At 46.1% G+C, this 20,185-nt stretch overlaps 5 protein-coding genes across 5 annotated transcripts; 1 reads left to right on the forward strand and 4 right to left on the reverse strand.

Annotated features, from left to right (window-relative positions):
• Positions 1-5,919: 5,919 nt before the first annotated feature.
• PEX2_001510 (uncharacterized protein) lies at positions 5,920-6,588 on the reverse strand (the record flags this gene model as incomplete). The annotated part of the gene is made up of 3 exons (XM_016737429.1): positions 5,920-6,015; positions 6,093-6,235; positions 6,285-6,588. 3 exons carry the CDS (start codon positions 6,586-6,588, stop codon positions 5,920-5,922), a joined length of 543 nt encoding a protein of 180 aa, XP_016598865.1.
• Positions 6,589-10,805: 4,217 nt separating this feature from the next.
• Positions 10,806-13,039, reverse strand: PEX2_001520 (origin recognition complex subunit 4; the record flags this gene model as incomplete). The annotated part of the gene is made up of 2 exons (XM_016737430.1): positions 10,806-11,426; positions 11,495-13,039. 2 exons carry the CDS (start codon positions 13,037-13,039, stop codon positions 10,806-10,808), a joined length of 2,166 nt encoding a protein of 721 aa, XP_016598866.1.
• Positions 13,040-13,853: 814 nt separating this feature from the next.
• PEX2_001530 (opsin family protein) lies at positions 13,854-14,793 on the reverse strand (the record flags this gene model as incomplete). Its single annotated transcript, XM_016737431.1, has 2 exons — positions 13,854-14,582; positions 14,668-14,793. 2 exons carry the CDS (start codon positions 14,791-14,793, stop codon positions 13,854-13,856), a joined length of 855 nt encoding a protein of 284 aa, XP_016598867.1.
• Positions 14,794-15,924: 1,131 nt separating this feature from the next.
• Positions 15,925-17,629, reverse strand: PEX2_001540 (uncharacterized protein; the record flags this gene model as incomplete). The annotated part of the gene is made up of 3 exons (XM_016737432.1): positions 15,925-16,464; positions 16,525-17,044; positions 17,097-17,629. The coding sequence occupies 3 exons, from the start codon at positions 17,627-17,629 to the stop codon at positions 15,925-15,927; spliced, it is 1,593 nt and encodes a 530-aa protein (XP_016598868.1).
• A 1,424-nt stretch (positions 17,630-19,053) lies between these two features.
• On the forward strand, positions 19,054-19,959 carry PEX2_001550 (Short-chain dehydrogenase/reductase SDR; the record flags this gene model as incomplete). Its single annotated transcript, XM_016737433.1, has 1 exon — positions 19,054-19,959. One exon carries the CDS (start codon positions 19,054-19,056, stop codon positions 19,957-19,959), a length of 906 nt encoding a protein of 301 aa, XP_016598869.1.
• Positions 19,960-20,185: the final 226 nt, after the last annotated feature.

Here is a 20,185-nt window from a genome sequence, read left to right on the forward strand (position 1 = left end):
ATGTTCCAAGGTCGACCGAACAGATCCGACAGATCGTGATACGGCTGTACCGGTAATACCCCATACCCGTAACCTGAACATTCAACATTGAAACATTTGAATGTTGCATACCTAACCCGTTTCATTGTTCTTAACCTTGGAAATTCCCCCTGCCTGAGTCACTACTACCTTACTGACTTAGGACTAGTTCTCTGTTGATAAAATATCTGAAGCTTCGGAATATTAATAGGTGAATCTAGATGTATATCTTCAGTTTTACTATATTTTATATACAACGCACCTGGTTTTGATGGCTTTTGAATGATTTACTCTAGGCTTCTACGATATCTACCCCATCCATTTCACCATTTGTGATGTGTAAGCTGTATGCTGACAAAACAGGTAACGATGTAAAGCTTGAGCCCACGTGGGAATCCTTACACTTCCCGAAATCTAACGTTATATTGTTATTTATGATACATATGTGATGCCCAGGTGTTGATATTATCATCTTAACTACCATGGAAGTCCTGTTAACCTTATCGAGTGGCAAACACTGGAGTACTCCGTAATCTACCTAGATATGACAACGGGGCTTTTCTGTGTTTATTCCTAAATATTGGCCCACTCCAAGCCACCTCGAATATGGTCGGGGAAATAGATCAGAGACGTTAATATCTATATTGTACAATGGGTCCGGAATATTGCCGAAGAGTGGGCATTATTTTACCTACAGCTATTTACAGTGTCTCCAGAGGATCAGAAAAATCCTCATACACTGGGCATCACATGTCGCCATCGGGATCAGAACCCCCACTTCCAGCCCGATCGTCCAATGGTGGGGGCAACCAGGAACCTTGGTACACTTTCACCCTTTTTCCCTGTTTCGGACTTCGTAGATTATACCAAACACTGCGAGTGTTTCGTCTGGTCGCTAATCCTAATTTGGCGTGTCGCATATAGGCTTTGATCCTGAAACTACACTATATTGTACAGCGCCAAAAAGGACAAGACAACGCGATAATTAATATATAATCCGCTATTCTACCCGAAGATAATGTATACAAGGTTAAACCGTCATAGTGGGGGGAGGGGTATTTCCCTTTTGAGTACCTTGCGTGTAACCTGATAATATATAAAGGCGGTCAAGAGGAAAATAAAAATCCTAATCTCCAGGCTTCCATGGCGATTCCAAGCGCCTTCTTTTCATTTCGTGTGCATAACCCATGTGGTCCCACGTGGGCACACGTGGAGAGAGATGCTTAGCGTCTGACCGCCGAATCCCCTATTACTGTTTTGCGCTTAGAGGGAGGCGCAGTCTCGCGAATCTTTCCCTTGACTGTCTAGGTTACGGGTCGCGATGGGGAGCTTTCGCTAATAAATTCCATAATTATAAGCGTGGATTACACTACTTTTCCAACGGTTCGGGGTCGTGGTATCCTGGTTCCTGGGAGCCCGTGTTTCAGCTTCCTCTCCGTTCAGTTTCGCGATAAACATGGGGGTTTACCGCCTTGACGAAACAATTAACGCCTTCAAACCGGAGACGCCCTAGTGTCAAATACCCGCCAAGCTCTGGGGATCATGATCGTCTATTTCGTTATCAATTCATCCATGAGCTCATGAGCTCTTGAAATACGAGGTGATCAATGCGCAGGCAGTGGCTGGTAATCTCACTTTCTCCGCGGTCGGGGGCCAACGTTGGCGAGCAAACGCTAACCGTCAACACGAGAGCCTCATTTTACACTTGATTCCCGTTGAGTCCGCGGCCCAACACGAGGGCACAACATGGCCACAAGGATTTCACTTGCATGAACCAAGCTACTCAATACCCTGTCTAGATCGAGCTATCAGACACGTCACGAAGACCCCTTTAAGGGGCAGTGCTCACCGAGAAACAGGGCTGACCAACCAAAGCTCTCGAAGCAGGTCACGCGAAACAACTATTCAAGATGTCAGTGCGAGTTTCATCCGCCTGGTGCCGGGCAACCTTGCCTAAACAAGTGGCATTCTGCGTCGAAGGAGCTATGTCTTGGAACAAAAAGGTTTAGACTAGACCGCTCAGACCTAGCTAGAAAGACAGATTAAGTAAAGATACACATTGATTGCCTATCATTTGACACGAGATTGGTTCCCCCGCAAGACGAGATTAGCCAACAGAAGTTAAATTGGATAGCGCAGATCTAAGAAAAAAAGGTATTCTACATCACAGGAGAGAAACCTTGGAAGGCGATAAGAACATTGGAATAAGCGACACGTCATATCTAGAAACTGTTGAGATCTATCGAGCAGGATCGATCACAATGACACGATCGAACGGTGCCACGTGGAGATTCAAGCAGGGGAGGTAATTCAGGCAAAACAGTTTCTCATCCCAACAGGGGCCCAGCTTATGTGATGAAATTGGGGGCCAAAAAGGGAGTTTCCGGCCGCTACTTTTCGGCTCAGCCCTGTACGAGAAATGCCGAGGTGGCTCAAATTACTTTCGTGCGGCTCTATATTGAGGTTGACGGGGTTTAGGCTGGTTTCAAGGAGTCTTGATAAGACAAAGTGAACAGTTCAAGGGGTGGGTTAGCGAATTCGATAACTTTGTACTCCGTACTCCGTAATACGTTACTTCGTATACAGATACGGATATAGATTAATTTCATTACAATTAGTCTTGCACATCAGATCCATTATTGCGAGACGCTAATCTCGAAGAGAAACTAGTGAAAACTATCCCTGTCGCTTTGTTCCGCCTACCATGGCGAAAGTGGATTGAAGCTATCCAATATTGAGGCCCGCTAACAGATTGGCTCACGGAGGTTTTCCTATTCAGAGTCTTAAAGTTGCGGTCAGACATTCAACGGCAATCAGAGAGAGATGATTGAGCCGAATGAGACTCCAGCAGTGAGGTATGTATGTAACTTTGTATCAGTTATTACATACAAGTAATTTATGCCACATGGTATTGTATTTCTCCAGCTATCAACATCCCTGGTGGCCACGCGACAAGGGATTCCTGCAGGTTTGAATTATTCAGGGGTAATAGTCACCACCCAGACGCATATGATATAAACACAATGTGGGCAATGTGGACTGCACGAGATACAGGTTTCAACACGAGTCATGAAAACTCAAAATCACTCCAAGACCCAAATCATCAATAGAATTCAGCTGCCAAGATCCCAACCCTACCATTTCAGAACATCCTTTATTCCAGAGCCAGGGTTGTCCCTGGGTGTCGATCCGCACAAATGGAAAGCTTATGTACGGAGTACATTAGTTCACTCTGGGACATACCTTGCCGAAAAAAGATGGAACAATTCTGATATGGTATACTTCGTGCAGGCAACTTACTTTCCTAGTCACATATCCCCTCCTTGCCTATTCGAGGGTCCCTGCATGTAGCAGGTGTACTTCATACATACTCCGAAGTGCATGGTTGTACGCAGATCTCTGCGGAATTCAGGGAATCAACATCCGAGAACTAGTTTGCTTTTCTAGGAATGTGGCTGGCGCGATTGGGATTCGAACTATGCTCTGATGCTCCCTGGACGGGCTAGCCATGCTAAACTCTAAACACCTAGTCAGCCCTGGCCTCGGGGTGTGGTTGTTGGGTGAAGTACATATTTAGATTTGGGCCAGGCCGGGGTAGAGAAAGGCCTAGATGAATCGATGAATCTCGGCCTTCACCTTCACTGCCCCTTGATGCACCACACCATTTACTAAAGTACCTTTAGATGTTCTAGATCACAATACAGAATACTATCTCAATCTTAAATTATAGGACCGATCTTCCCTTCCGAGACCCCATCAAACGGTCCAGATTTAGACAGGCTAAGAAAATCCCGAGACTACGTATCACATTGTAGGGGCCGAAGATGCCGGGAGCTACGCATGTGGGGGAAGTACGGAGTAAAGTATAGCTGAGGTTGCCACGTGGATTACTGGAGAGGTCATATCTGATTATCCCCCAGTTACAGCAGGCCGCGACTCATAAGCAAGGTGGCCTACCTATGAGAATAGGTGTGACCCCGTATTGGGACCATGTGGCTTGCGCAACGACCTTTCCTCCGTACTTTGTAAATCAGCCACATGCAATCTTGCCGGGATGACCATCCTGACAAAGAGTGTGATGGACAGAAACTCTCCTTGCAAGACTAGCGAAAACACTAGTGGAATCCCGTGCACGCAGCACTTTGTGAACAGAGCCTCATCGGATATGTTACCTGTTCGGTTTGACTTTAGGAGATGGACACATATGTATCTCTGGGCGCTCGGTACGGAGTCGCCGTGCTGATCTTTATTTCTTGAGGCCGCTGTCAAAGGTGCGGCTTTCATTGTGTACTTTTAACTCGCCGGACTTAAATATCAATTATTCGGACATCCCGATTATCTATTTATGAGAGATCCCGAGTGGGGTGTTTTCGGATATATGCAATCATCAGGGTTCTGATCTGCGGGCATACACGGAGTAGATAAGACATGATCTTCAATGTCGCGAAATTGCACTTTGTTCACACAAATAGGAGTGGTTGGATTGTGCACATTATACAACCGAGGTCCCTATAGGCCGTTATAGTAATCTCCCCTTTGCCCATGTGTATTATATACGTATATTATACCGTCACCTTGTATGTAAAATACCATGGATTCGTAACCGTTTCGTGGTCGACTCCACTTGCTGAAAACAGATAGTGTAGTAGTGAATCACGTCATAGACTTTTGCATGGGTTTCATGAATTGTTGAACCATACTTCACGAAATACCCTGAATCATGGAGTCTTCCACATTTCCGGCCCAACGGGGACTAACGGAGAACTCCGGTGGCAAAATCCACGAGAACGCTAGAAGCCTTCTAGAAGGATTCTGGAAGACGCCAAGAAGCCTCGTTTCGGATAGTTCCATGGTTCAGCGGTCCACTATATACCTAGGTAAGTGCTCGTTTCGCCTATTTCTCCTCTTTTCCATTGATTAAGGGGCAATATCCTAGAAATTTTTGTTTCTAGTGTTGATTCTTTGTTGTTTTTCTCCTGTTCCTGAAATTCCTACTGATTTCGGGAAGACCAAGGCTTGGCAAGTGTCAATTGTCAATTTTCGAACTATGTCCACACTACTCCGTAGGGTTTACTTAAAATCTCTATCAAGCCAATTAGGTATATATTAACGGAAATACATATGGATCCCCTTGTTATACATACTAGTACAGTCGTCTGTACATGTTTCATCTTTTCCGCCTTTTTCTGCCGATTAACTATAAAATTGATGCTAAGATATCTAAACAAAAAAATTAACATCTAAAAGGACATTTAAAAAGATATTTGAAAAGACTATAGAGACCACCGAAAAGAGATAACAAGGCCGTATAAGCCGGTGACTATATTCTTGTATATATTATATATGCAACAGGTTCATAAGCAAGAGTCTCATATTGGATATACTTGTATCTGATCTACGGTGTACGTAATAATAAGGCCGAGAAAGACAGAAATATCTCCGATGGGTGGTTACCATACTTTGTACTTCGTACAAAGTATATCCACCAGACAACTCCACCTTCACGGTAGACACGGCAGAGGAGCCACACGGGAACAAAAGGACCTTCAAGTCCACGTGGCAGATCGGCAAAACATCGGTGACACAGAGCAAAGCCGAATTACACATGCCGCTATAGTCCTACCTGGTTAGCCTGTGAGATACTATCCCGCTAAATTATTGTAAAAAGCTATTTATTATCTTCTGTGCACTCACCGGAAGTAAAGTCGAGGTTTTTTTTTGAAAAAAACCTTGAAATTGTCTACGATGTTTTTTTTTCCGTGATACCCACTTATAGCTCGTAGACATACATATCGCAAATAGCAGATAGCAGAGTAAGACAATTAAACCAAATAACTATCAAGTAATAATCAAACGTAGAGCAACCAACCATCGAGCGATAATCACCAAAACTAGGCCGTACTACTTATTCTTGGTGTCAAGTTTCCAGACTAGAGGTTTCGAAAAGTACGCATTTGCAATCCGTAGAACAAAAGCAGGATTATGAGACCGAAGCGTCTGGGCGAGTCGCGTATCACAGGTCCTCTTCTCTTTCTCCGTGAACTCCGACCCTCGGTCGTGTATACAGCACATACATTCAACGGTACAATGCCCGATGCCTCTCCCATCTTTAGCGGATAATCGACGTCTGGCGCAGCATCCACAGTCCCGGCTACAGCAACCTCCTCTGCCAATACAATCTTCGACGAGCTCTTCCCGGAGATACCAAGCAGGATTGCTCTTCACTGACATGTAGCCCCTTCTCAAGGATCCCATACGGAGCTGACACTCCTCTTCGTAGAGATCCCGCACTCGATGGCAACGTGTTTTTTTAAGTTCCTTCAACTCCTCTTCGAGTGGGCCAAGTTTTACGTCGTTGTCATCGACGCCCGTAAGCTTTTTCGCAGCTCTAATCTTGTTTATCAACGCATCTTCTCGTTGAACGGTTGACCGGAGCGAATTTTCAGCCAGAATGATATCGATGACCAAGGTGACATGATATTTTGAGAATCGGTCATGATAAACCCACCCATCTGTATTGGTATAGTTGTAAGTTGACTTGGCAGACAAAGTCCCATACTCTCCCAACATCTTGGAGGTTTCGAGATATGGATGATGATCAAGCGACAGGTAAAGTCTTCGAAACCAGGAGTAGTTTTGTAAGCCGAGCGTATCATAAAAAGAATAATGAGAATGAGAGCGGAGTTGGGAATTATTTTATCTACTTTGTAGTTATCATCATGATCTTGCCTTGGTTTATAAGGTTCACGTTCTATCCGGTGTCAAATAGGGTCAATTTATTAGCGCATCGGACTATTTACTTCACTGGGGTTAGTGATCTCATTCATATCTGCAGGCCCCGGGTACCAGATCTCATATTGGAAACACCAATTAAATATTAGAACTAGCTACTTTATTTCATTGGCTCATTCTCTAAAAAAAACACTAAGATCAACACAAGAGGAACCTTGGAAAAGTCACAGTATGAAGTAATTTAGGAAGGCATGTACTGGTAGTTACTTACATGCACACCCTCCCCTCGTTTCTCCTCCTTTCAATCAAATACAAGACTGCCTCGAAAAGAACACTTTCTTCTTTTTCTTCCGCCTACCAAGATGAGTGAGAGACGAGTTACTCGCAGATTTTGGACACCCATGTATGCCATCGCTTTCGCCATGGGGCTGATCGTTTTCTACGTAAAGCGGAGGGAGCAACAGTGGGTCTCCCTGATCATGGCGAGCTTAATGTGACGCCTGAACCGCGAGTTCATCATCGCAGACCTCTTCAAAACCTCCAAGTTCATCTTGAGAGATTCGATACACAATATCATCCCATTATGGTTGCAACAGAGGCAGCCTATCACCCGCCCCATGCGCTACTCAGTTAGTGCACCCCCATAGAGTACCCAGATTCTTGCTATTCCCGAGCAGACCCTTTTTCCCCCGGTTCAAAAAGGAAGGAGCGACTGTTTTACGTTGAAGGCTATTGCAGAGACACTCCAGGCTCTCACTAAAACCACTTGGTTTGTGTTGGTTTGTACGTTTTTCAGATGGCTTGGTTTTGGCTTGGTTTTGGCTTGATTTTGGCTTGGTCATAGGTTGTGTAGAAGCTCTGATTATTTGCAAAGCCGTTTGGATGCTTTTTGGGTGATTTTGTGTTGGTTGTTGGGCTTTTATGACCCGAGGCCGTTGGATGCCTCGAGATGTTAATTGACAACATTTGAAGTTCGTACTTATCCTCATCACAGTCAGTTTACACCATTCTACGCCTTCTTATCTATTTTCTATCAGTCACGGCTAATTCTTTCTATCATTCTAACCATAATAATAACAAGGGGAGAAAACATCTAAATAAACGACATCTGAAAAATACGCACGGAAAAGACATGATAAGGCCGTCCGTATAGATGTAGTCAAATGCGGTAAATGTAGTACTGCATTTCCCGAAGACATAGCACTAGATGAATTGTATGTGGCCTTGAAGAATACAGATCGGTCTTTGTTTCATGAATGATGTATTTGATTGGTTGATCTTGTTACGCAGATTCTCTCTTGATATCGTGACTCCGGCTTAGTCGGTCACTCGCATAGCATGGATGACCACAGCAGTTCTGCAAAAAACCTTTATGCAGATAACCATGTCAAGAATCATGCACCTCGCAACGGGAACTGAGGAGGCGCATATGGTACTTGCGCAGATTTGAGGCATCGTAGGGATCTACACTCTAAATATGTCGATGAGTACCGTACGTGATCTACATAATTGACTATGTCATTCAAAGATCAATATTGTTATTACCATCAAGATCAAGAAGACAGCTTGTTAGTTACTATTCCCGGAATTAATCTTATCACCGATGTCAGCCCATTTAACGGTCTTGATCGTTGACCGCTACTGCACGTGGGGGAAGACGGAAGTTGTCCGATTGATACTGATCGCCACAAGGAAAATCAAATCAAATCAAATCAAATCAAATCAAATGATATCTATCGACGAATTGGAAATGGTGAAGATCAATATTTCATATCTCCCTGCGTGGCTTCAAAGCCTAATAGTCAACCCTAATCTCTCATTCGAAGGAGTAACCATCCGACTAGAGATAACCCTCCGCTCACCCACTCATTTCGACCGCCAACCTTGTAATCGCAAGACTAGTCAGCTTGGCGTCAAGACGTGCAAGCCACGAAGCCTGAAGAAAGGCGAAAACAACATCATCCTAACGGGAAAAGGATACTCTACCCTCTTCTGTATCTGCGCCAAAGCGGGGTAGTCAGAGCGAAGCCGGTGACCACAGGAAGATCCTTGACTGACCACTTTTCTCCCCGGAGTACAACATTGCAGCGAATTATCCATTTAATTATCCTTTGCCACAGAACCCAATGCAGCCCCCACGGAAGGCTGCGGCCCGATCAAAAGCAGACACATCTCTGGATAAACAGATCCACGAGAACACCACGTTGCCCGAAAGCTCCGTTTTTTTATTGACGTCGTGCCAGGCCTAGATTTACCCCACCACTCTGAAACCAGGATTTCTTCTATTTCCCTCAAATACCGTAGTTACCCGGTTTCTATCCTAAGAGCAGAGCTACAAGACCCGGAAGTGGGGGGAATAAGTTATTTCGGGCTACCGCATGGTCAAAATGCACTAGGGCTTTGCGCATATGCACAAACAGACACATGGTCATGTAGCCTTAGGCGGAAGAATTATCGATCTGCAGGCTGCAGCATGAGCTGGATTACTAACGGCTAGTCGGGCTCTGGGGCTAGGACTAGACAGCGAAGAATGGGGCATCGCATATCATAGTGCACCAGAGCCATGCGAGTATTGCAGGATTGTGGAGTCGACTTTCTCAACATCTTTTGTCCGGCTTAAGCCCCAGTCTCTTTGTTGAGCACCCGAGAAGAAATACCACATCCTACTTCACACGGAGTAGTTATTATCAGGATGTCATTGTACTTCGGACTCACTGATAGACATCTGATGCATCAATGTAACATAAGTATCAAAAATAAAGCCTCTCAACCATGTGAATTGCCCTACATTAACATGCAGATTTCGCATGGTACCCCAGTGATCGGTGCCCTGCATGCAGAGTAATATGCTCAACGCACAACTTGCCATATTGACACACCAGCCCCTCATTTTACCATTTCTGGGTAAAGTCTCGAGAATCAGACCTGTCATTTTCAACACATGGCAGGCCACATGCATATGTCGAAATACCGCGTGTTTGAGGGCCAATTAAATGAGCACGGAATGGCAATGGAGATGTACAGCATTTACACATTTCTATAATAAATAATACATGAAACATATCTTTTATCCTCATTAAATGACTGTGCGAGCAAGGAGGTTAACACAAATGCTCATCGGAAGTACAAACTACCGGAGGCAAAGAATAAATGCGAGATCTGCATTTCCTCTGAGCAATCAACTAGCCAGTTTTGAAACTACCTACATGGGATCCATACAAACTATCCAACAAGATCCCGATATCGCCACCATTTCTTATATACGTGATAAGCCTACGCCGATCATCAAATGCTACAGACATACTCCGTGTATCAAATGACATCCACTCCACCGCGTATCATCTAACTCGAGTCATGGAGTAGAGCAATAGGATTCCATGCGTAAAACCCCCTCAGTCCACAAACACACGTACTCCGTATCCGGGAGCGTGCATACCCCATCGAAACAAAAGCAAGGATGACGTGATTAATCATACTCAGCAACTGGGATAGACGATGGAAAGGAATATGATCGGCAGATTGAAATGGAGGATCAGGTAGGTTTGGGACTAGTGAAGTTTGTCAATAACTTAAAAGAGGGAGCTAGGGGTTGCTTGCTTAGCGTTTGTTTTACATGTGGTTATGTACATGTATACTCCGTAGTCTCCATGCTGTCGGTGTTTGGTTTTGTGATATACCCGATACCGGATGTCGGGTTGAGTTGAGTTCGGGGTATATTTTGGTGGGAATGGTATAAATCCCTTGAGGCTGGGTTTGGATATGTTCATTTCTTTGTATAGAACTTCAGGGACAGTTGTGCGTGGTATGTATTTGGGTTATGCTGGTTTCTTTCTTGTATACTGGGACAGTACAGGAGGACTTCATATCAATTCTAGAACAACTCGGTGGAGAACAGAATGACTGGAAATTAATTGAGATGTATTCCGACTAGCAACTCATATCGTGATAGATGGTAGACTTAATAGTCAGAAAGCCATATGATATGCTTGCCACCGGCGCAAAAAAAATGCAACACAGTAAGACACGCTCGCAATATATCCAAATTGCTGACAGTTCTATTGGCGCCACCACTGACCCAAAGCACCACCGGAGCCCGCCATTTCAATGACCTCCTCGAAACTGATTTCCACACGGAACATCTGTCCGTCAGCAGTGCCGTTGCCACTGCCGACAGGAGTCACAAGTCCCCAGCTGAGCAGCTTTTCCCAGGACTCTCGAGCCACATCTCGGCCCCAGACGCGGCCAGGTGTGGCAGCAGCTCCGGATACCGAGGCAGATATCTTTGCAGAGGTCAGGAGCCGAACATATTCTGCGTATGCGGCGGGGAAGGAAAGCGCAAGTGGTGACATGCTCTGTGACTGGGAACCGTCGTTTCCAGGGTCGAACAGGGCTGCCAAGCGTGTTGCGGCTACCAGCAAAGCCAGTGGCAATGATGAGGGACTAGATGATGTGATGGATGTGGAGAAGGGGAGAGGTGCTGGATCGGGACAATCGAGGGATTGGGAGGCGAAGCTTTTCGGGGTTGGGACTTCGGGTATAGGTGTGTCGGGGGCCGATACACTTTGTAGCAGGTCGCTGATGGGGAGAAGGGCGCTGTTGAAGAACTCCTTTGCTGATTTGGTTTGGTTGTAGATACGCTTGAGGTGGAATTCGAAATCTTTGTCATTCCACATGTGCTATTTTTAAGAGCGAGGGTTAGCAAAGAGTCAATTGACTGCAAAGAGGAAAATGTGACAGATCTTACCTTCAGATATTCCTTCCATCCCCCAAGCAGTGTATTCCATTTGTCTGACTCTACTAGAGTGCGTTCAGACCCAAGTTCATCTGCAATATCAACCATTTCGTCATCACTGAGATCCAGGCTCCCTAGGCAGATATCAGAAAAGGCCTCGAAGGATCGAGGTAGAGGGACATAAGTATAACGATGACTAAATCGACTCTTCACACGCTTCTCGAGCATTTCGGTTACGTCGACTTTTGTCGTGAGGCCAATGACCGCGATGGGGGCTTTACGGGCCTGGGCAATATCAAATAGATTATACAATAGAGTCTGTCGAGGGTGAGTGACAAATAGGTCGAACTCATCCAACAAGATCACGATGGATTTCGCAGCAGTCTTTGACCCTGGGTCCCCAGAAGCCCCGAAGAGCTCCTCTGGGTGCGACAACAAAGCCAACAGCGTCGCCATTGTATCCGCATAAGAATTGACCTTGGCCGCATCGTCCTCGGTATGCATCTCACGGCCAAGTTGGCGCCACATCTCGCGCAAAGCGAGACGGTCATCTGTGTGCAAGAATCCATTGAGACGAACGACATGGAAATCGTTGCTGTGTTCCTTTCTAAGGGACGAAATGATGGATTCCACAATCGCAGTCTTGCCGCATCCTCTGGATCCAAGAAGAAGCATGGAGTTACCCTCACCGATGGAGACGGTTTGCTCAATGAGCTGATGAACTTTCTGGTATTCGGGCTCGAGTCCTCGGACTGGAATCTGTCGTTTCCCAGACAGCTTTTCGAGAACAATAGTCGAGAGAATGCGCATTTCGTCTCCAAGACCCGTTTGGCAGAGCGCTTGCAAATTTCCAGCATATTCCGGCAACGGCTCGGAGATATCGATAGTCTCATGCGCCTCCGGCTGGTCATGATAAAGATCTTGCTGGAGTTGCATAGTAACGATATCATCCAAGCCGTCCTGATACTCAGGCGAAGGCGACTTTTCTTTCGGCTCTGCGGCCACAGCTTTCTTGGTTCTGGGTTTCGCGACGCTTCTCTTCGATCTGGTCCTTGTGATTGTGCGACGGGCGGGTTCTGGTGACGGCTCGTCGAGGTCCATGTCATCATCATCGTCATCATCATCCTCCTCCTCTTCAAATTCAGGCTCTTCGGGCTCGTCTTCGTCTTCTACCGGAGATCGTTGCGGCTTTTGCGCGCTTCGGGTGGCACGCGCAGTTCGTGGAGTGGCTGCTGGTTTTCTCCTCGATGAGGGTGTCACGGCTTCTTCCTCGTATCTTTTCGGTGTTTTGCGCTGCCGCCCGCTTGATCGTGTCCCAACCCTTGCGGGGGTTTGTGCCTCCTCTTTCTTGTCCTCTCCATCTTGGCCTGTCGTTTCGGGGTCTGCGTCGTCTCCGCGGGTAGATCGACGCCGTGATGCACTTTTCACTGGCGTAGGAGAAGTCCTGTGGTTGTCGGGAGAGGATGGGACGGAGAATACGTCTTGATTATCATTTCCCATCTCAATGTCTCCATCGACGTCCTTGGAGACCCTTCTCCTCTTGGATGCTGGGGCCATGGCTGTAGTTTGAAGAGATGGAATCACTGGTATCGGGGGGTTTCCAATTCGATGAAAAGGGTGTTTCGTCGGGGCAAGAGACTCGAGGCGGGAATGACTCGTGGTTGTAATGTCGAATAAGTGTTTGCGCCTGTGTCAATTAGAATCAGATTCAATCAATGCTGTTTATTGCCGGCCAGCTTGAGCATAGGAGCTTTCGCCCCAAAGGTATGGACTTACAATGAGAAAATAAATTGCGCATTTGTCGTTAATTAAGGCCAAAGAGCGCAGCCCACCTGTATTAAATTTCGAACAGATGTTCTGCGTGGTTCAATTGCTGGTTCAATTGCGCAAAGGGTCGGACAACAATTGGCCGATTTTCGCCTCAGGCCGAGACGCGTGACGCGAAGTCAGGTGCTTCCCGTCACTTTGACAAGGAGTTCTCCCTTGCAACTGCTTGCAATTATTCTTTTAATATTGTCTCGTATTGTCTTATTGTATGGAGCTGCCAGGACTTTCAAAATTCAAAATTCAAAAAGGACGAACATGGAGAACTGGTGTCAACGAACTGTACCCATACCGAGCTACAGAGCTACTAGTACCACTACTAATATGTAGTAACTGAACAGGAGATATACAGGTACATAAAACTCAATTCGCAGAAAAAACTATGTTGCTATAGAAAGGAAGGTCCAAGTGTCCAACAAAACAAATAGAAGACAAAGGAAATTAGAAAGAAGGACGACAGAAGAGGGAAAAGAAGTAGATCGATCTGAACGGCCCAATCATCCAGGTCGGTGGCATTCCCCCACAATACAGGCATTCTAGAAGATATCTAGGAAGCCATAGACACATCAGCAGAAGCGGTAGGAGCTTCCTTACACACATCCACACTCTCTCGGCTGGGGCGACTATCACTGAAAGCGATGTTCAACTTGCGGTAGTCCCAGTTACGGGCGAAGAACAACACAGCAAAGCTCAAAACTGGTACCATCAGGACGTCGAGTACACCAAAGAAGATAAAACTTCCGGTAACACCGATCACATTACCGCCGTCAGTCAGGCCAAAGGCGATGGGATATAGCACCCATAAAAGATTCAGCCACACAGCAAGAACAAGATAGTCCCGTTCAACACCAAGCAAGGCAACAGCTTCACGACTCTCGTTGATAGTGCTCATGGCGAGGATGACCCAGCCAAACGTTCCAAAGGCAAAGAACCCCCATTTATAGCCCGTAGTGGTGTAGGCTGACACGAGGTAGCTTATAACCCAATACCAGGCGATTGCGATGTTGCAGACGATAGTAGTCCAGGAAACGCCTGATATCAGTCCAAGTCCAAGTACCAGGGAAGGGAAAGCAACGACCCAGTTTATATATTTGGCGTAGAACATCTGGCGGACGACTCCATTGCCGAGATTGTCGATTTGATCAACGGCACTCCAGCCAAGGTTGGAAGCTTGGGCGTAGTAGGTTATGCCACCGACCAAGAGGGCGAAGGTGAAGAGGTAGTGGAAGACCCTTTCGCTTTCCTTTGCTGCAAAGGAGAGTACTAGGAGCACGATCTGTGGAGTTCAATGTGTGAGTAAGGTACATGCATCGTAAGGGGCAACAATGTTAAGATTAGCGCTGAGGTACAAGGAAACTTACGAATGACAGAACGTAGATAGCCGTGACAGCCCAAAGCCAATCGGACCCGTGCACAGAGAGAGCTTCATCAACACCTGTGACAGGATTGGTGTTAAGAGCGGTGTTTCCTCGCCCAATGAGACTCATCGTGAGATTTTGAAGGTATTCAGCCTCGCACGACCTCGTATCGAGAAGGAAATTACTTTTTTTTAGCAGTTTATATCAAAGATGTGTGAGAATGTCGTTAGAGAAGATATCGAGATGGATGAGAGTGAGTATTTCGGCGAGCAAAGGGCAGCTTCTTATAAGGATGGCAACAATATGACTCGGCTTCTGGGACGAGTCCAAAGTCTGAACTGGGTAGATGGCATCGGGAATACGGGACTGATTGGCCGATATCTGTGCTTGAGTATATAGAATCTATTGTGCCGTGGACGGTGGCTAACAGGTTGCATAGAGCTGGCAGATGTGTAGGTTGGCGTAATAGATAGTGGAGCTTCTACATCCATCGCTCTCTATAGGATATATACTATATACTACAGCCTAATGAGACAGCTCCGTTATTGGTCATTTAGCTTGGTCTTGTTTCCTAGCTGATTGATCGACAAATTATTTCTTGTCGCAGATTAGGCCTATAAAGAAACTTTTCTCCGACTATTGTTGCGAGGCGCTTGATGCTGCCTTAAACTAACACGACAAGTCGAAAGTCCAGATTAAGTGGATACTATTAAATCAAATAGCCAATGCCCATGCTTAAGAGAGTGTGTTGTAGAATATATTATGCCGTGGACCTCTTGTATCGACCTAGCAGATTTATCGGTCGGCGTAATAGATAGCGAAGCTTCTATATAATTAGTCCTCTTGGGGAAAGAAATCTATGCTATATTTAAACATAGCCTAAAGAGACAGTTTTATAATTGATTTTTTGTCTTGGTTTCTGTTCCCTCCTCCTGTGTGTATTGATTATAGTGACATTCGATAGGCAAGAGCTAAAATACTCATTAATATTTATACGTTAGTCTGCAGTGGTCCCTCCGACACTATGGCTAAATAAATCGTTGGTTTTGGATATGCAAGATCGTGGTAGCAAATCCAAATAACTTTGCTCGTGGTCATTGACATTTTTCAGCTCTCGGAGAATATGAAATAGCTCCTGGAGACGGGTTTGAAATGGTTCGCCCGTATGCATGCCGTCGTAGAGAAACTCAGCGCACAAAAAGAGCGGAAAAGGCATCAGTGGATGAACCTAGCCATAAACAATCAGCAGGCCATGTATGATCAGAGTAAAAGGCCTACCTTGGCAAATGGTAAGTCGCGTAGTGTCGAGGCGAGACGGATGATGTTTGTAGAAGCTTCAAGGGCCCGATTTTGAGGACCAAATAGATCAATATTGCCCTGCAGCTCGCCGTCTGGAATTATCGTTGAGTCTATGGTTTTGCAGAAGTAGATCACAGTAGCTTGACCAAGAACGCTGGCGAATAATAACAGGGGCTCATACACATCTGTAGGGGTTGGGTAACACTGCGACAAGACCTGCAGTCTTGTTGTCAGGAGATTTTCCAACCACAGACGCTGCTCCATGTAGTCTATTGCCATTCCTCCGTAGGCTTTGGATATGTGGTACCGCTGATTTTGGAGCAGGCTACGCCCGCAAATAGTAACTAAAATAAGGCATTCGTTGAATGGTGAGCGAACTTTGAGATCGGGGTCTGTCATAGCTTCTGACAGGAAGGGTCCCAGCTGATGCTGCCCAGCTTGAAACTCTGCATCTGGGGCTGGAAGTCGGGTGCAGATCTGAAAATGATCGAGCGGGTTTCTCTGTTAGTTCATGACCCCAGGTAACTTTTTCTTTCTTTCATCTGAGATTGGAATCCTTACTACGTGCTCATTTAAAGTGATGGGCCAGTCATCGCGTATGCTGATAACATGATCAAGGAAGTAGGCCATCCAGAAAACCCGCCGTCTCTCTTCTATCTCGGTAAAGTCGCTCATCTGAGAGGAAAAGGATCCTTTTCTACCATGAGGGCTGTCAATCTCATGATATCGCATGGCCTGGACCAAGCGAAAAGCTCGGCCAACGCTCATCCACGCCTGTTGGTGATATGTTCGCATAGATTCGAATATTACAACAAGCACCCATGCTTGAGCAAGCTCCGTAGTCAAGTTGTTCTTTTCGTTAGCTTCCAGGCTGAGATGCTCCAGCATCTCCTTTGTTTTCTCGTATAGTGGCTCAATCATATCACGGAACTGAGTTGACATAAGGGAAGCCAAAGCCCACATAGCATACTGTAAACATGTACGCGATGCGCTTTTGGTAGTAGATTTGGACCAAGACAGATACCGTCGCTGATGGAGGATGGGGATTGACTGGTGCACACGGTCCAAGTAGAGCTGGTCTCTGGTGGAGATTGTTAGCGGTCATGTAAATTTCCCACATGTCTATTGCTTACAATTCGGCCCGCAAGACATCCGTGAGAGGTATGGATACTTTGATTGACAGGGCCGACGAGGATGGCAATCCATGGGAAAGGGAAGCGGAGTCAGACAGGAAACCGAAAGCCGCAGGCTCCGGGACAGAAGGCGCCGCCGTCGGCTGCCATGGTTCTGTGGGATTAAACGTAGCGGGACCTATCGCGTCGACAGGCGATGCCGCGATTGTTCCTTCGCTACTGCTTTGGGCGTTGTTTTGAATTTGTAGGTCCTCTTGTTCCTGCTGGGCTGAGAGACCGCTCTCTAGCATAGCCTCCAGTTGCTCGATTCGACTCTTAAGGGCCTTTAAGTGTCCCTTCTTTGGTCCTCGCGCCCCACGCGGTGTGACTTCACATACTGTCTCTGTCTCTTGACAGACCCCGCATTGCGGTTGCTGCCCATCGCAGCGCAGCTTGCGGCGCCGGCACTCGTCACACGCTGGACCCGGGCGCTGGCGCTGGCGCCCGCGTGTCATACTCAGTGACATTGCTTCGGTATCCGTATTGAATGGCATGGATATTAATTTTGGAAGTAAACGGGGTTTCTTGTGTTCCCCCTCTTGAGATGGCTATGGGGCTAGAGCTAGTGGGCTAGTAGGTATCGGGGAAGAGAGGAATTCAAGCCGCAATACCTCATCCGCTACGCTGAATGCATAATTCCAAATCATTGCAATGACACGATAGACAACCTTGCCATCTTGTTTAATAACACATCTCGTTTCCACACTCTTGATTCGAGTTTTGATCTTAAATCTCTCAGGGCTCCCATCCACTGCTTTATACAATTCCCCAGGTATTAAGAATACCTTTCTCCCAAACACAGTATATTAGTGTCTAGGCTACTTCATTTCGTCGCCCCTAAGACTGCTAAATGGAGACTCTTAGACTCTTAGAGTGGCGTACACTGATGTGCCCCACTGATAGGCATAGTGCAGAGTGACCATGCAAGATATAATAGATACTTCGGTGACTACAATAGATACTCCGAGCAACAAAAGAACCCTAGCGGCTGGCTGAAGACATATTAAAAAAATGATAGAGAACCAAACCACTATGTACAAACCTCTCCCACTACATAACTAACACATGTGCACTTCTGTGTAAATACATGATTGTGTGTTCTACTGAATGGTTATCTTTGAGCCTTACCTGGTAAGTCCTGTAATTGTCTTCAATTTAACCTGTGAAAATGCCATAGTACTCCGTTACCCCGTGATGTTATGTCTCTCGTGTTCGACTGGCCTCTCTATCAACGTGGCATCGGCAATGCGATACACTAATCAATATTATATAACTAAAGAGGTATTCATTCAGAACACCATCAGACTCGGATCATGAAATTATACTTTACTCTATCTATTTGCATGTAGAGAACCTAGATTAGTGGCATTAGTCGAGTCGGTCTTAGGTCTTCAATCTCTGAGACAAATTTGTCGGGACTTATTACGCCGAAGCCGAAGGCAAAGATCGCCTTTCCAACAGAGCACATAGCTCGGGGACCTATCAGGCCGTGCGGCTGCGGCTTAATTAAACTCCCGACAAATTTGTCATCACTCGTCAATGGGACCCCTGAAGGCATGGGATACAACTTGGACCCATATTTGGGATTATCCGGTCGATTGTAATCCAATCATGAAGCCTAAAACAGACCACCTTCCTTGCTTTGATGCTGGTAGGTGAAGCGTAATTATCAAACTCCCTTGCCTCTCCACTCTGCCAACCTTAAAAATCCGTGGAGTCTCGGAAAGAATACTAATCATCAATTCTGTTTATTCAACACAAGCACTCACTTAATCAATACTCCTTACACACTGGGCAATTTTTCAAAGTATCCCATGGACCACTTAATTAGTATTAGGTTGACCCAACTGCGAGATGTCTATTAAAGAGAACCGTGAGGCACATCTGCAACACTCAGATATCTACATTAGTTTTCAAAATGGTGGCCTTCAATCCTGAAAGAGACATCACTGACCTTTCCGGGAAAGTCATTCTTGTTACAGGAGGCAACAATGGTCTGGGAAAAGAAACAATCATCCAGCTCGCCAAACACAACCCCTCCAAAATCTACATGGCCTCCCGCAGCGAGGAGAGGGCCAACACAGCGATTGCCGAAATAACCAAGACTGTCCCGAGGGCAAACATCATCTTCCTTCCTCTGGACCTCGCATCTCTCGCCTCAGTGAGGAAAGCAGCCGACATCTTTTTATCCTCAAACAACCAACTCGATATATTGGTTAACAACGCGGGAGTGATGACCACCGAACCAGGTCTCACGAAAGACGGCTATGAAGTCAACTTTGGCACAAATCACATGGGCCCGGCACTTCTCACCAAGTTACTCCTCCCGGTGCTGCAATCAACCCGTGCCGGTGGGAGTGACGTTCGAATTGTCAATCTGAGCTCTGCTTTGTATCAAGCAGCCCCAAAGCCCGGCATTCTATTTGCGCAGAATAAGACGCCCCTCGCTGATCTCAGTACACTTGCCCGGTATGGCCAGTCGAAACTGGCAAACGCATACTTCACCACCAGTTTTGCGAAACGATACCCTAAAATCAAATCGGTGGCTATACACCCGGGTGTTGTCCGGACTAGCCTCACCGATGTCACTAAGGGGTCCTCTTTCTTTCTGTCATTGCTTGTCCGAGTCAGCAACCTGATGTCAGTGACTATCGAGGAGGGCGCATGGAACCAGCTATGGGCTAGCACGGCTAGCTCGGTCGTTAATGGGGCATTTTATTTCCCTGTGGGAAAGGAGACCCATGCTAAGGTCCTAGATGACAAGAAACAGGCTGAAGCTTTGTGGGAATGGACAGAGGCAGAGTTGAAAGCACATGGCTATTAATGTATTTTTATTTTGCTTTAATCTACTACTTACCGCTATTTAATATATTCTTTAGCTCACATGGGCACTCCTGGAACTGCTAGTGGTTATATAGACCACAAGGGAATAACCTTACCATATAATACTTGATCAACTGCTCATTTTACCCATTACACTCTGTAAGGATCTGGTATCAGCACTTGGGGCGGGGTTTCATTTTTTCTTGCCCTCCCACACCCAGTGCCGC

Source organism: Penicillium expansum (genome assembly GCF_000769745.1).
Source record: "Penicillium expansum strain MD-8 chromosome Unknown contig5, whole genome shotgun sequence".
Taxonomy (NCBI): domain Eukaryota; kingdom Fungi; phylum Ascomycota; class Eurotiomycetes; order Eurotiales; family Aspergillaceae; genus Penicillium; species Penicillium expansum.